The sequence below is a fragment of the Ochotona curzoniae genome, unplaced genomic scaffold (assembly GCF_017591425.1).
Source record: "Ochotona curzoniae isolate NIBS_2020 unplaced genomic scaffold, NIBS_Ocur_1.0 contig_1, whole genome shotgun sequence".
NCBI classification, from domain to species: Eukaryota; Metazoa; Chordata; class Mammalia; order Lagomorpha; family Ochotonidae; genus Ochotona; species Ochotona curzoniae.
The window spans coordinates 46,408,093-46,423,713 of record NW_024464918.1 but is presented as its reverse complement, the minus strand read 5'-3'; the positions used below and the strand labels follow the sequence as shown (position 1 = coordinate 46,423,713).

The window sequence follows — 15,621 nt, the reverse complement described above, 5'->3', positions numbered from 1 at the left end:
GTGTGTGCGTGTGTGTGTGTGTGTGTCTTGAGTGAAGACCCAGGTTTCAGTCATAAGAATGAAAATTCTAAAGCATCTTCTTGGGAAAGAGGCTTGAATTTAACAGATGAATTGATGATGTTTCAACCTCCGTGTTGGCAGGAGGGATCAGTATGTTTATGGCTAGCATTCCCATAATTATTATTCCCATAATAATCCCATTCGCTCTATAGAGGAGCTACATGGCCGGGCTCATATGCTGCTAAAGACTAAGTTTATAACATGAGCCTGGGCTGAGCAGTGCAGCACAGCGAACCAGGGACTGTGTCCCATCTTCATGCATAGATGGAACTATGTCCCATCTTCATGGCGTAGATGAGGTTTTGCTGTCTAATGGCTGCATCATGTTGAGGTCGTACAGTTCTGCCATGTTGGAAACAACTTTTATATTCAGGGGAGGAAAATGGGCCATTGAATGGGATACCAGAGCAAGGGGCTGTGAGTACTGCTGGCATTCAACCTCCATTCAGGGACACTAGAAGGTCACCCTGTGTGTGCCTCCTGCATGTACCGTGCATCTGTGTGTGCTGTACCCTTGTGTGTGCTCTGTTGCATGTGAGCACCTGTGTTTGTTTGGCACTGTGTGTGCTGTACCCTATGTGATGTGCCCCTGTGTGCTGCATGCCAGTGTGTGCCTCCTGTGTGTGCTGTGCCCCTGTGTGCTCTGCCCTCTGTGTGTTTCTCTTGTGTGTGTTGTGCCCTGTGTGTGCTGTGCCCCTGTGTGTACGCCTCTTGTGTGTACTGTTCCCACACGGGATGCTGGTGCCGAAGGGGAAGTGGGGCAGCTGGGGCTAGAACCACACGGGATGCTGGTGCCGGAAGCAGCAGCCTCACTGCTGGGACAGATCACAAGCCTGATACATTCTGCTAAGTCAGACTTTATACTTTCAGGTATTCATGGTAAGGAACACTCTCAACACAACTGGAATAAAAGACATTTTTATGCAGAGGAGGAGATGAGCAGCCTCCAGACAACCACGTGCACATCTGGGAGAACTGAATCTTTTATTTTCTCCCGTGTCATTAGTGTTAAATCCATCACAGCACAGAGCCGCTGGTTTCTGTTCTAGAGAGGTGCCCCGGGGACAGGTGCGTGGCTGTCGAGCAGATCCCTGCGGTCTCTTGGGGAGATTGTCCTCTCATTCCCGCCCTGGGCAGTCTCCCCTGTTTATAGGGTGGTGGAAGATCGTGAAGTGCTAACGACTTCTGGTCTGGAGCCAGTGCATCCTGACGGGGATTAACCGGCTCAGCAGTCACTAGGGCACAAGGTGATTACGTAGCCTTAGAAATGGGACCCATAGCCCTTCTGAAGTGAAAACTTCCTCCTTTGCTGACCCACTTGCAGGACCTGTGGCAAACATGCTGGAAAGTGGCAGCCTACACCAACAGCAAGACTGGCACCACTGTGACGGAGCTGCGTGCCAGGGCTTTGCGACACTGACCTCGCATCAGCTGTAGCCTCATCTGAGCCACATTGTGTCTCCTTCCCGCCTTCTCAGCCCCTCCCGCCTTCCCTGTTCCTTTACTTCCCAGCAGACCAGCACTCCGGGGGCCTTCAGCACAGCCGTGGACTGTGTGGTCTTCCACTGTGCCACCAGAGGACACTAGCTGCTGGACATGCAGTCAGCCACAGTGACTTACACCTGTCTCCTAGACGTTTGAGGTTTAGAAGGTAATTAAGCCCTTGCCTGTTTCAGGGACAGCGAACAGACTGCCCTCTCCACGCAGGCCAGCTAGCCTCACGGGAAAGGACACCCGTGAAACATCTCCCCAGTGTTGTTCCAAACAGCTTCATTTCAACCAGATTCAAGCCTTACATCAGGGATAGAAAGAGCGACTGTCCCCGCAGTGTGAGCCGAGTGTGGTGTCCATGAAGGGTAGCTGTTGGTGTCTGCTTTGTTTTACAGGCAGGGGCAGCATGGCCAAGCGAGGGGCCAATGTGACCACCATAACTGAATTCTTGCTTTTGGGGCTCCCTGAGGGCCGGGCGCAGCAGGTGTTGTGTGCCACCCTCTTCTTGCTGATCTACCTGGTGGCCCTAACAGGGAACCTCCTCATCATCGCCCTCACCACTCTGGAGCGCCGTCTCCAGACCCCCATGTATTTCTTCCTGAAGAACCTGTCCTTGATTGACATCTGCTATGTGTCCGTCACTGCCCCCCAGACCATCATGAACTCTCTGACCAACAGCCGCTCCATCTCCGTGCTGGGCTGTGCCTCTCAGGTCTTCCTCATCATTGTCTTTGCCGGCACGGAGTTGGCCCTCCTTCTGGTGATGTCCCATGACCGCTACGTGGCCATCTGCCGCCCTCTGCACTACGAGGCCGTCATGTGTCGAGGTGCCTGTGTGCGGGCGGTGAGTGCAGCATGGCTCAGTGGGTGCGTATATGGGTCCCTCCACACCACAGGCACGTTCTCTGTCCACTTTTGTGGGCCCAACGTCCTGCCCCTCCTCTTCTGTGATGTCCCCTCGCTGCTCGTGCTGGCTTGCTCTGGAGAACAGTCCCTGGAATACGCATTCCTAATCGCCAGCTTTGCCCTGGCCTTTTTCTGCTTTCTTTTCATGGTCGCCTCTTACGTTCATATTTTCTTGGCTGTCCTGAGGATTCCATCTGCACATGGAAGGCTCAAAACCTTCTCCACCTGCATGCCACACCTCATGGTGGTGACGCTGTTCCTGTGTGCCGGCAGCGTCTCCTACTTTGGCACCACCTACGATTCCGTGTCGCCCCAGAACCTGCTCATGTCTGTGGTGTATTCTATGCTCCCTCCCAGCCTGAACCCACTCATCTACAGCCTGAGGAACAAGCACATGAAGGAGGCCCTGGGCAAACTGCTGAGGGGTCAGTTGTCAGCAAAGCTGTAACTGTTCCCCTGCTGTAGGGACAGATGACTAGCGTGCAGTAAAGCAGATGGATTCCTTTACTGCTACTATGTCCTTTGTCCTTTGCTCCATCAGATTCTGTATTCTGTAATCAAACTCAGACACAATCAGGCTTTTTAAATCCTTAGACAATTGACGTGCATGTAGGAAACACTTTGGGTGAATACATTTCGTCACAGTTTCTTGCTAGGTGTTTGTTTCTCGTCTGTCCATCACCGGTCACTACTTCTGGACATGGCGTGTCATCTCCGGCTGCACTTCCACAACAGCTTCCAGCCCATGTGCCCTTTGTGGGGCAGGAGTGGGTCTCACATGGGGGCATCCAACGAAGTTCAGGGGTCCCGGCTTTGGTTCTCCATGCAGAGCACATGCAGAGCAAACCAGCTGATGAAAGACCACCTCCGTCTGTCTCATTCTCTGACAATAAACAGACAATTAAAATAACAGTAAGTTTTTTTTCTCAAGCTTCTATTCAAAACAGAGCTAAAAAAATTGATCATAAAAGTATTTCAGTAGTTACAAGGTTTAATTTCTCATCAACTAGGACATTAAGAGTGGTCTTGATAAATGATGACACCCCTACACATGCCTGGTTAAAATGGAATTCCAGTGAAAATATGTGACTGATATTATGGAAATTACTATCTTAAAGGTCGTAGTTTAGAACTGGTGCCACGGCCAGTGTTGCTGCTCTGTGAGGCTCTGGCCATGAGGCTGCACTGTCCATCAGGCTGCATTGTCCTTGAGGCTGAGTTGTCCATGTCTGTGAAGCTGTGTTGTCTGTTCGTTGGGAGGCTTTGTTGTTGCTAAGGTTGTGTGGTCTGTGAAGCTCTCTGAGGCTGTGTGGTCCTCAAGGCTGTGTTCTCTTTGAGGCTCCGTGGTCCCCGAGACAGCGTGGTTTGTGAGGCTGTGCTTAACCCAGCTCAGGACACTCTGTTTGGGGTCTAGGTAGAGTTCTCTCTCCTTCCACATGCTTTGGCCAAACACCTGACAAAGCCAGATGTGTTTTCTTGTTTCTTTTTTGAGCTTTCGTCCTTCCTTTTTCCACTCACTGCGGAGTCTGCCTTTGCTCCCTACAGCTCTACCCAGCTCACTTCTGACAGCTTCAACTGCAGGGTTGGAAACTTGAAATGGACGTTTGATTCCATTGAATTTTTAACTATTAATTGCCTAAATATGTTTGCATCTAGAATAGCTATCAAAGTAGCTACTCTGACAGCTGATTATTAAGTTACTGATTTCAATGTGTTATCACAGTTCATTACTGCATTTATTCTCTGCTTCAGTGTTAATTTTTAGCTAACTATTGAGTTAATTCACTGTTTAAATATGCTACTTTTAGCTAATTGTGATATCAACTAAGTCCTTCAATATATTACTTTAATTATTGAATTATCTCAGTATTACAAGTATTCTATTAATTTTCAAATTCATATTTATTTCATGGATTTACTTTTACATTTATGCATTTATTTAAAATTTTTTATTTTAGATGATGTTTACATAGTCTGTCAGGTGGGAAGGATTTAGGGTTAGGGAGAAGTGGGTGTGATCACTGTTTCCAAGCTTTCTATTTCTTCTTCCTGATTCGGGGGGGTGAGGGGAGAGATAAGGGGTTAGGCCATATCCAGCCTCCCCACCATCCCAGTATCTGAGGATGGGGAAGGGCCACCTGATATCAACCCAGGGTCACAATGGCGCATGCTCTGTGGGTTCTGCCCACGTGGATGTGATAGTTTTGAAATGCTGTTGATCTTGCCAATCTATGGATGAGGAATCCCTTCCAATGTCCATTGGCTGATGCCATCCACCTTATAGTCTCCAATCGCCCAGATACCTGCTGTTATTGTTTGCCTGAGGTAGTTGCCCATACGTTTTGTCCTCCATTCTCTTCTGTGTTACCAGATGTCCTCTGCAGGTCCCAATGAGCTACCATGTCCTCTATGTGCACTATGGTCTGCTGTCCACCATTCCATCTTCTACACTGTGGAGGACCAGGTCTCCTGGGTGGATTCATGGACCTCAGTCAGGTGACCTTGGCCATGTTGAACCCCCTACCCCTGGAGTTCATGAACCCAGACCCCCTCTCATGCCAGTGGGCCCCAGGACCTGGGTCAGGAGACCCAAGGCCAGGCTGGACCTCCCACCCCTGACACTCATGGGTGCAGGTCCCACCATGCAGGTGGGCCCAAGGCCCTGGGCCATGCAATCTGGGACCTGCTGACCTCTACCCCTGGGACTCAAAGACTTAGTCCCCATCACACAGGCAGGTTTGGTGGCCTGGGCCAGGATACCCAGACCCTTCTGGGCCCACCATCCCTGGGGCTCATGGGTTCAGTATCCACCACGCAGGCATGCCCAAGGACTTGGGCCAGGAGACCCAGGTCCCACTGAACTCTCTGAACTCTGAACTCTGGTTCATGGACCCAGCACCCACCACTTCCAGACTGACGTTGCTGGAGACCAGCTCTAGCCGAGTTCAGAACTCGAGAAGGGTGCATGAAATAGGTGTAGAGAGAAAAGAAACGGACCTCTACAGTTTCAGGATCATAATGGACAAAGCAAGGAGGCTATCTGCTTTATTTATACAGAAGCAGTCACAAGCTCTGGAACAAACCTTTGACGTCATAGTGCTGCATCCACTTGACCACAGAGCAGTACACTTACAAAGTTTTCTTTAGGGGCAGTTTGACATAGCTTTAAAGGGGACACAATTTACAGCAGCCTGAGAGGTGAGTGAGGAAGGACTATGCATTCCTTGTTTATCTTGGCTTGCCAGCCCCTGCCTGCTATCCTCAGGTCTGGGCTCCAATCTTGGTGCCACCCGTGACAACCAGACCCCGATCTTGAATTCCCTATGGGTTAATAAGGCTGGAGCCTTGGTTTATGGGGATTGGGGCAATTGGCACTAAAGGTCATGTTGGCCATTAGGCCTGCAAGCTCACACAGTTTGTTAGCTAAACAAGTAAATCAGGAGTTATAAAGGTGAAAAGAATTGCAGTTAGCATAGAGCCATGTTTACTCCTCTTTGATTTCAACTCTACAATCGATAAGTGGGTGTTTCCAAAGATAGTTTTGCAAATTGTTTCACTTTAACGCAGGGCATTATCCATTCTGACGTTGCAGCCAGGAATGCCTCAGTAGACGACACATATTAATTAGTAACTCACTCCTACTACAATTCTCATTCTACAACTCACCGGTTAGAGGAGGAAATATATTACAGAGGGGAAAAGATAAAGTTCAGAAACAGAAAACTGCAAACATAAATTTCCACTACAACTAGGGACTCAATAACCATAAGTTAGTTTGAAAGCGTGTATTATGATGTTAGTACAGACATTCTTGAGCGCTTCCAGCCAAAGGGCCATAAGAGCCACTGAGAAAGCATACATTGTTAAAGGCCCATTCACCAAGACGTTATCGGCAACATTAACTCCCAAGCTCACATTGGATGTAAAAGCCATTTCACAGAGGCAAACAACAATGCCTCAATAAATTACAGAATTCTCAGCAGGGTGGTTGGATGTCCTTGCAAAAAGAGGTGGAACTGCATTCAGGTGGTTGTAGAGACACCCACCAGGCCCTGCCATGCAGCTGGAAGCTCCCCCTGGGCCCTGCCAAACAGGGGAGCTATTCTCTTCACACCTTCGTGTCGTCCACACCTATTGCATGGAACCCAGCAGCATTGCTCATCTTTCTTGACATCCACCAGTGGGTACTACAGCCTAGTTCAATCCAACCTTTTCCCAGTTCCAGCTTGTGCTGGTTGCTGCTGCAATCTATCATTTCCCAGGCTGCCCCCAGTCCTACTCGAGTGTGAACTGGCTGGTGATGCGTCCTGGCTCATCCCCTTCTGCACCCATCCTCGTTCTCAGATCTGTCAGTTGATGTTATGAACTGGCCAGGCCTGACCCACATGTATGCTGGCAAGGCATTGTAACTGATCTGGTTTGGGCTGCTCCTTGCCTTGGTTCTTGCACATATCTGCAGTGAATGTAACCTGACAAAAGGGTTACCAATCCTCTATCCAGTCTCTTCCCAGTGGCAGATCTTGTGCATACGGTGGGTCCCTGGCTGGGTTGACTTTGTCCACCTGTTGTTCTGGCAGGAATAGTGTCCTTGCCCAACCAGTTCACACTCTTTCTGATTCTTACTGTTGGGAGCTATAGTCCATCCACACCTGGTCTGTGCCTAGACACAGCTCTCACATGATTCAGCAGGAGCCAAGACCAAGCCCAGCCAGTTCTACACCCATCCTGACTCTCATTAGTACCAGTGGGTGCTGGAGTCCAGCCTGATCCTCCCCAAACCCAGGCCCCACCCATGCCGGGGAAGATTACAGCCTTGTTCAGCCCAGGACAATACACCGATTCTGGCACTCGCATTCACCGATGGGTAGTCCAGCCCAGTCAGAGCAACCTCTTCTAGACCTGTGTGTAGACTTGGAGGTGACCACGTTGGGTGTAGATATAGACCTGTGTGCACTTGGAGGTGACCACGTTGGGTGTAGGTATAGACCTGTGTGTAGACTTGGAGGTGACCACGTTGGGTGTAGGTATAGACCTGTGTGCACTTGGAGGTGACCACGTTGGGTGTAGGTATAGACCTGTGTGTAGACTTGGAGGTGACCACGTTGGGTGTAGATATAGACCTGTGTGTAGACTTGGAGGTGACCACGTTGAGTGTCAGCGTTGAGAACTGTTTAGGACTGTGGAGTGAAAAAGAAAGGTGTGTTCACACACTGCAGTGCTGTGTAAGGTCATGGCCCTCAGCTGTGGCCTGGAGACCTTGTATGCTCAACCTGGGTCACTGTCCTTCTTGACGTGGCAGTGGCTCTGGGGTCCATGCTTTGCCAGGGTCCTGCTGGATTTTCCAGGTGTCCGAGGTCACCGTCATTGGGAAGTTTAGATTTCACAACGTGTTTTGTCAGGATGGATACAGAATGCTCTCTGCTCTGACTACTTAGGTATCCAGATAAGAAGGGCGTGAATGACTTCAGCCTTATCACATTCTCATTCTGCACAGCAAGGTTGTATGTCACATAAATGCAAAGTGTGTAGAATGTATGACGTGTGAGGCACCTGCGAAGTCCACAATCTGCTGGGGCATCAGCACACACATGTAGACTACATTCGTGCACATGTTTTTTTCCATAAACAGGGGGAAGAGCAGAGTAGAAGGGGGCTTCATCTACTTGATGTTAGTGATAATTTACTCCCACACCTTGCAATTTCTACATTGTGGCCAATTTTACCATTTTTTGTGGAAAGGCCTTAGGACATAAATATTAAGCTCTTGCAGAATTGTGGGGAAGTAGGAACCCCAGACTGGCAAAGCTGTGGAGGCACACACAGGAGGCGTGTAGGATGGGCTGAGCTCTGTGAACAGGAGGCTTACACAGGAAGTGCGTGGGATGAACTGATCTCCATGTTTGGGGCAGTCAGAAGGCGAGTGCCATGCCCTCCCTGTGACGCCCAGCACAGCTCCCAGATACTCTAGCCCACGGAGAAAGGAGCCCAATGGCACCCGTGAGGCTGCATCTGGTGTGCTGTGGTTAGAGTGGACGCACAGCTGTGTCCTCTAGGATATGTCCCTGACCATGGGCCCGACTGAGAGAAAGCAGGTAAAATCCCGTTAGGACTTGCAGCCTGCTACCTATAGTAGGTATACTCATTATTATTATTTTTTAAGGATAGGCACCAAGATTTTGAGGGCTTTTTGTTGTTGTTTTGTTGGCTTGCTTATCTGATATGCTTAGTTTTTTGCCATGGGAATTTGATCTGTCTCACTGCCAAGTTCGGCACTTGAGAAGGTGAAACTCATTAAAAGGACACCTCGGGGAATGAACCTCCAATGGCCAGCATTCGGTAAATGGGCATAACCCTCGCTCTGGCTCCAGGAGCTCCGGGCTGTGCAAGCGTGCTGTGGACGTCATGGTGTGGGGTGTGCTGGGGACATTGTTTCTGCAGGGCAAGTACAGTGTGGACGTCATGGTGGGGGGTGTGCTGGGGACATTGTTTCTGCAGGGCTGCTGGGCAAGGACAGTGTAGATGTTGAGTTGTGGACGTTGCTGGCCGCAGGCCGTAGCAGTGCAGATGTTGTCGACCACAGGGCTGTCACACACACCCAGGGATGGGCATACACAGGAACAGGCACACACAGGGAAAGACACACACACATTCATGCACACACGGGGGTGGGCACACACATGAACCACACACTCAGGGGGCTGTACCCACGTGAATGTGTACACATTTGTGAACACACACGGTTGACCCCATGCTTCCTACCTCCAGCTGGAAGCCACACCTTGCAGTGGAATCCCAACCCACTGCAGTTCAAGCCAGCCTAGGGTCCGCTACTTTAGCGTGTGAATGTGATAGAATGTAACAGGCGTGGAGTCACCATAGATAAAGCAACATCAATTACTAATGTAATAAAGTTTGCCAGGACGTAGTATCTTCAGAAAGATGTAACTGGTTTAAAGATACACACTCTCTATCATTATCATCATTATTATTTTTGTCTTATAGCCAATACTATTGGTGTGCTAGTGGCATGCTGAGGAGACAGTGGGGTAGCCTGTCATAATCCCAGGATGTCCACACACTGCTTGGAGATGGAACAAGGAAAAAGGTTGGTGAGGGGAAACCTCTGATTTGTCACCTCCAGGGCCCCACAGAGGGATTCAGGAACGACGCAAGGCCAGCCACAGAGAGAGGAGCGAAGATGTGGTGCTGTGGGCTATGAGGGTGGAGCAAGGGCCCTGGGCCGCAGGACACGGGAGCGCCCAGTGCACAGCCTGCAGATACCTGGCTGCAGTGGGCACTTGCCTGTGGGTGCAGACTCCTGGACTCGGAGATCCTGAGGCTGTCAGCTCCAGCAGGGCCCTCAGGGGCAGTGGGTGGGGGCACAGGGTCTGAGGGAGGCTGCCCAGCTGCTCCCTGTTCAGTCCTGGGGTGGATTCCTGCCACACGGTCCTCCTCAGGGAGAAGGGTCTGGGGGTGCTGGGCTGGCTGTGTGCTCACTGTGAGGCCTTCCCAGGACAAAGCTACAAAAGCTGGGTGGGCAGAACCCGTTTCTGGCAATCCCAACCAGTGGGGCCAGCATCTGTCCTTCTCCTGCGCCCTCACAGAATGGCCAACCTGACCCGAGGCTCCGGGTTTGTCCTCCTGGGGTTCGCAGGGGGCCCAGGGGTGCAGGCTACACTCTTCCTACTTTTTCTGGCGCTATATGCGGTAGCCGTGGTGGGGAATATGGGCATGGTGGTGCTCATTGGGGCTGACGCAGGCCTGCACACACCCATGTACGCCCTGCTGCGAAGCTTGTCCTTGCTGGACGCCTGCTACTCTTCCACCATCGCACCCAGGGCGCTGCGCGACTGTGTGCACCCGGACCGCGCTGTGCCCTTTGCGGCCTGTGCCACCCAGTTCTTCTTTCTGTCTCTCTTTGGGACCACGGAGGCCTTCCTGCTGGCTGCCATGGCCTACGACCGCTTCCAGGCCATCTGCAGCCCCCTTCGGTACTCGGCCAGCATGTCGCCCCAGCTCTGTGCGCGCCTGGTGTCCGGGTCCTGGCTGTGCGGAGGCTTGAATGCAGCCACGCAGACGGCTATGACCTTCTCGCTGCCCTTCTGTGGCTCTCGAGAACTCAACGCCTTCTTCTGCGACGTGACCCCACTACTGCCTCTTGCGTGCTCAGACACCATGGTCAACCAGCTGGTCCTGCTCGGGCTGTGCGGCGCCATCATTGTCGGAACCTTTGGTGTGGTGCTGGCCTCCTACGCCTCCATCCTCCGCGCCGTGCTTCGCATCCGCACACGGCAAGGCCGCCGCAAGGCTTTCTCCACCTGCGCCTCGCACCTGGTGGCGGTGGGCTTGTTCTTTGGCTCGGTGTTCTTCATGTATGCACAGCCTGGTGCCGCCACATCCATGGAACGCAGTAAGGTAGTGTCGGTGTTTTACACCGTGGTCATCCCGGCGCTCAACCCTCTCATCTACGGCCTCCGCAACCGCGACGTGCAGCGTGCCCTGCACAGGACCGGCCGCAAACTCTTTGGGCTGCTGGCGCTGGCAAGGGCTGCCTGATGTAGCCATACTTCCATCTCCGGCTTCCCAGAGTCCTGGCAAGGGTACTCCCCAGTGCAGACCTTCTCAAGCTGGGTGGCTGGCTGGGGGGTGTAGGTAAGTAAGGGGTGGTGAAAATAAAGTGAACTGCACGTTCACAAGGAGTTCGCAGCTCCCAGGAGAACAGGGGAAGAAGCCCAGCTTTCCTCCTCAGTGCTAGGAACTGGATTGGGTGCTGCTCCCAACCCACATTTTAGGTCCCCCAGTGTGATGGTGGTGGAGACGACGGTCTTGGGAGGCAGTGATGGACTCAGTGTAGGTCAGTGCGGGCACCAGATGATACTCCTCCTCTCTCCCTGCGGGCTTTTTGTGCAGCCTGAGGATGGGTCCCGGGGAGGCCCAGGGACAGGTACAGTATAAGCTGGGAGGGAACGCCCCCGGGGTGGGCTCTGGTCCTGGGACTGTGGCTCAGGGTTCCATAAGCTGTCAGGTTCCACCATTCCATTAGTGGCCTCTGTCATGCCTGCTGAGGGGAGCACTGGGAAATCTCATTTTGTAACAAAAACTTGTGTGGGGGCCTGTGCTGTGGGGCAGCATTGGATGTGCCGGCATCCCACAGCTGAGCAGCGGCTCAAGTCCTGGCTGCTCCCGTCCTGATCCTGCTCCCCACTGATGAGTCTTGGGAAGCAGCAAGGGACGGCTCAAGGGCCTGGCCCACTCCCATGGGAGATGCGATGAAGCCCACACCTGGCTGGTGCAGCCATTTGGGGAGTGAGCCAGTGGACGGAACCTCTCTCTCCCTGTTATTCTGCTTCTCAATTAAATAGATACGTAAGTCAATCTTTGCGATGAGATATTGATTGGATCACTGTGTGTCTGGGGAAGTCAGGAGGATTTGAGTCCAGGAAGGAGCTCGTTGGTATCACCTACTGCCCGGGAGAGAGGTGCACTTCCACCTCGGGAGATGTGAAGCTCCACATGAAGTCGCTGGACAATGCTCACAGAGATGGACAATGCATGTGAGATGTTTGTGAGACCAGTCACTTCAAAGTGGGAATGCAGCTGGAGACCTCTGTGTGCCTCCATTCTCTTACCATTTAATACACACATTCCCCTGAGCACTGCGGAGTTGGGTGCATTTATTTAAAAGCGTGCAGGAAAATTGCATCAACTTCATGGAAGAGCTGTACATTAAAGTACCTGATTGCACAGCATCTGAAATTATTTCTGCCACCTAAGTTTGCTATCATAACTAGCACTGCTTTACCAACATCACTTTTTCCTTTATGTTATCTGGTGGAAGATAACTTTTTTTTATATCAGTTTGCTAAAGTGGATAGTGAAATTTATTTTCCACGAAAGTCAACTTGCCAAAATCTAAGTAAATGTACTGAAAATTATAAACACATGTAGCATTTAGAGCCCTTTAACTGTGATTGCACCAGGCATCGCATCATTGTCTCGACAGTCAGAGAAAACTTACGCGTGTGACGTGAGATGGTGTTTCAAAGGCCCTGGGCGACACCCTGAGGACAGAGATTCCTCTGAGAAAAGCAACGTGCGGGTGAATGCCACAGTTTTACCCCTCCACCTGCTATGCCAGGCAGGCCTTCGGACCATGCCCCAAGGGGTGGGGTGCAGACGTCTCGTGCCAGTGACTCTGGGACAACTTGGGGTCCAGAATTCCCCTGTGTCCTATAAGAAGAAGCATGAACTGGGACCCAGCACTCTGACCTGTTCAAAATTACTGTCATGGGCCTGGGGCAACGGCTCAGTGGCTAAATCCTTGCCTTGCATCCACGGATCCCATATGGGCACCGGTTTGTGTCCCAGCTGCTCTTCTTGCCTCCCAGCTCCCTGCCTATGGCCTGGGAAAGCAGTGGAGGACGGCCCCTGCACCTCCATGGGAGACTGAAAGAAGCTCCTGGCTCCTGGCTTTGGATCAACTTAGCTCCAGCTATTGTGGCCACTTGGAGAGTGAACCAGTGGATAGAGGATCATTTTCTGTTGTACCTTCTTTCTGTAAATCTTCTTTTCCAATAAAAACAAATAAATGGAAAACAAACAAACAAAGCCTACTGTCACGTGGAACCCTTAGTCGCCAATGTTGTGGGAGTACCCAGGTTCCCCACGCACCAGCTGTGTATCACCACCAGAGGCATGTTGAGTGGAAAGGCCAGGTCCAGTAGCAAGGTCAGGACACAGCTGGCCTAAGGGTGATTACCTCCAAGAGAAAGGGGAAAATGGGACATTCAGTAACAGAAGCTAAGTTTGCAGTGCCAGCCACATTGACCAGATAATTGTCCTGAAGCTTGTGGTCAGCTTTGCCTGCTGGACAGGCCATATGAATTCTATCTCCATTCTTCTCTTGGTTTTGAAAGATTTTGGCTCTTTTGGAACAAAGGATCATAATGTAATCAGATTCCAGTTTCTACTTGGCACTGTGGAGTGTCCTTAGTGGGGATTCGTCTGTGTGAGATTGCGAAATTGTGGCTGCAGAGCTGACCTTACAGGCACAGACCTGCTGCTCTCACACTTGGTCACGGTCCTCAAGGAATAAGGCTTGCTGAAAGCACTGTGCCCCAGACCAGGAAAAAAGACTACTAACGCCTGTGTGAAACCACAGAAGATCCCAAACAGCCAAGAAGAAAGCAGGAGGCATTGCACCATATGACTTCACAGTCTGCTACGAAGTGACTAGTAAGGACAGCAGGGTGTTGCTATTAAACCCGTGAAGTACAGAGGGATAGAAGACACAGCCTGGAGGTAAGCCAACCTCCACAGTGCCTGAGCCTTGACAGAGCCACGAGAAACCTGGATTGGAAGAAGGGCGAGCTTTTCCATAGAGGATGCTGGGAAAGCAGGATCCCCACACACGGAAGAGTGGAACCAGAGCCCGCCTCCCACCACCTACAAGGTGAACTCACAATCAGATCAAGACCTGAAGGAAGATGAAACTGTACTAGACGAGAGTAGAGGGGAAAACGCAGGGCACTGAACCGGTGAGGAGCTTGTGGGTGAGGCCCGAGGCCGACACAGGTCACCGGGATGTCCTCTGGCTGCAGGCTGCCCAGGACAGGAAGCCCTTGGCCAGGAGGAGGGGCTGTCGTGGCGCGGGGCACAAGCCGCACAGCTCACAGGGAATCCAGAAAGCCCAACAGCAGGCACAGACTTGGGGATCCAATTTTAAATGAACAACAGATCTAAATGGACATTTCTCAAAGCTGGGCACACGAGTGACCAGCAGGGACATAAGATGCTCAGCCATGACTCGTCACCTGGGAAGTGCAAACGCTGACCACAAGGAGATGCTCTCTTAAACTATTGGATGGGCTGCTCTGAGCAGGGCCCAGGAGAGCCCGTGTGGCCAGGAGGTGTGCAGGGCTGCTCTGAGCAGGGCCCAGGAGAGCCTGTGTGGCCAGGAGGTGTGCAGGGCTGCTCTGAGCAGGGCCCAGGAGAGCCCGTGTGGCCAGGAGGTGTGCAGGGCTGCTCTGAGCAGGGCCCAGGAGAGCCTGTGTGGCCAGGAAGTGTGCAGGGCTGCTCTGAGCAGGGCCCAGGAGAGCCCTTGTGGCCAGGAGGTGTGCAGGGCTGCTCTGAGCAGGGCCCAGGAGAGCCTGTGTGGCCAGGAGATGCAGGGCTGTCCTGAGGGGGTCCCAGGAGAACCCGCGAGGCCAGCAGGTGTGCAGGGCTGCCCTGAGACAGGCCCGGGAGAACCCGTGTGGCCAGGAGGTACAGGGCTGCCCTGAGCAGGACCCAGGAGAGCCCAGGAGCTGGACGGCACGTTACTCTGCATGGCACATACAAGAGTACTGTGATGTGGGGTTGGCAAGGGGGTTCCATAGGATGTTAGTACACCCCCTTGAAAGGTAAAAATCCCATTGCTGGGAGTTTACAAAGAAGAGGAGTCAGGGACTACAAGTGACAGCCCCAGCCCCTGTCCGCTGCAGCGCAGTTCACAGCAGCCGGTGTCCAGAGTGACTCTGAGTGACCCTTAGTGACCCTTAGTGACTCCTAGTAACCCCAAGTGACCCTGAGTGACCGTAGTGATGAGTGGATAAGAAAGCTGGTACACACAAGGCACTTCACAGAGTCCGTGGGACAGAGCAAGTTAAAGATGAGTTTGTGTTTGTGACAGCATTTAAATCCTGCAGGGTTTTTTGATCACACAATTTTCACATACTTTCAAAATATTTATTTCCATTTATTTAAAAGATGGACCACACCATGAGCTATTTCTATCCCATCCCCCGAGTGCAGGGCCATATCATGGATCATTTCAACACCGTCTCCTGTGTGCAGGGACACACCATGGGCCACTTCCATCCCATCAGAATCAAGGAGGACTTTGTCTCCACTCGGTAGGTAGGTTCTAATGACCCTGCATTTGCTCACTGCCCTCATGGATTCCTTTAGCAGGGCCCATGGTCTTTCCTTGCATTCTGCACCCCCACCAGCCATTGATGGAGACCCTTGTGCCTGGGACCAGCAGAAGGCCATGGAAATGAGAGGTGGTCTGTGTTCTGCCTGCACAGACCTTCTTTCCATCACTGGGAAGTCTGCTTTGCCACCTGGGGAAACTCGTGCCCTCAGCCCTGACAGTCCCTCCATCCAAGCCACCTTAGCACCCCA

General features: G+C 51.9%; 2 protein-coding genes across 2 annotated transcripts; both read left to right on the top strand.

Annotated features, from left to right (window-relative positions):
* Positions 1-1,957: 1,957 nt before the first annotated feature.
* LOC121152837 (olfactory receptor 14A16-like) lies at positions 1,958-2,905 on the top strand. The gene has a single exon (XM_040975023.1). It carries the CDS (start codon positions 1,958-1,960, stop codon positions 2,903-2,905), a length of 948 nt encoding a protein of 315 aa, XP_040830957.1.
* Positions 2,906-10,062: 7,157 nt separating this feature from the next.
* LOC121152831 (olfactory receptor 12-like) lies at positions 10,063-11,013 on the top strand. The gene has a single exon (XM_040975009.1). The coding sequence runs from the start codon at positions 10,063-10,065 to the stop codon at positions 11,011-11,013; it is 951 nt and encodes a 316-aa protein (XP_040830943.1).
* The last annotated feature ends 4,608 nt before the right edge of the window (positions 11,014-15,621 follow it).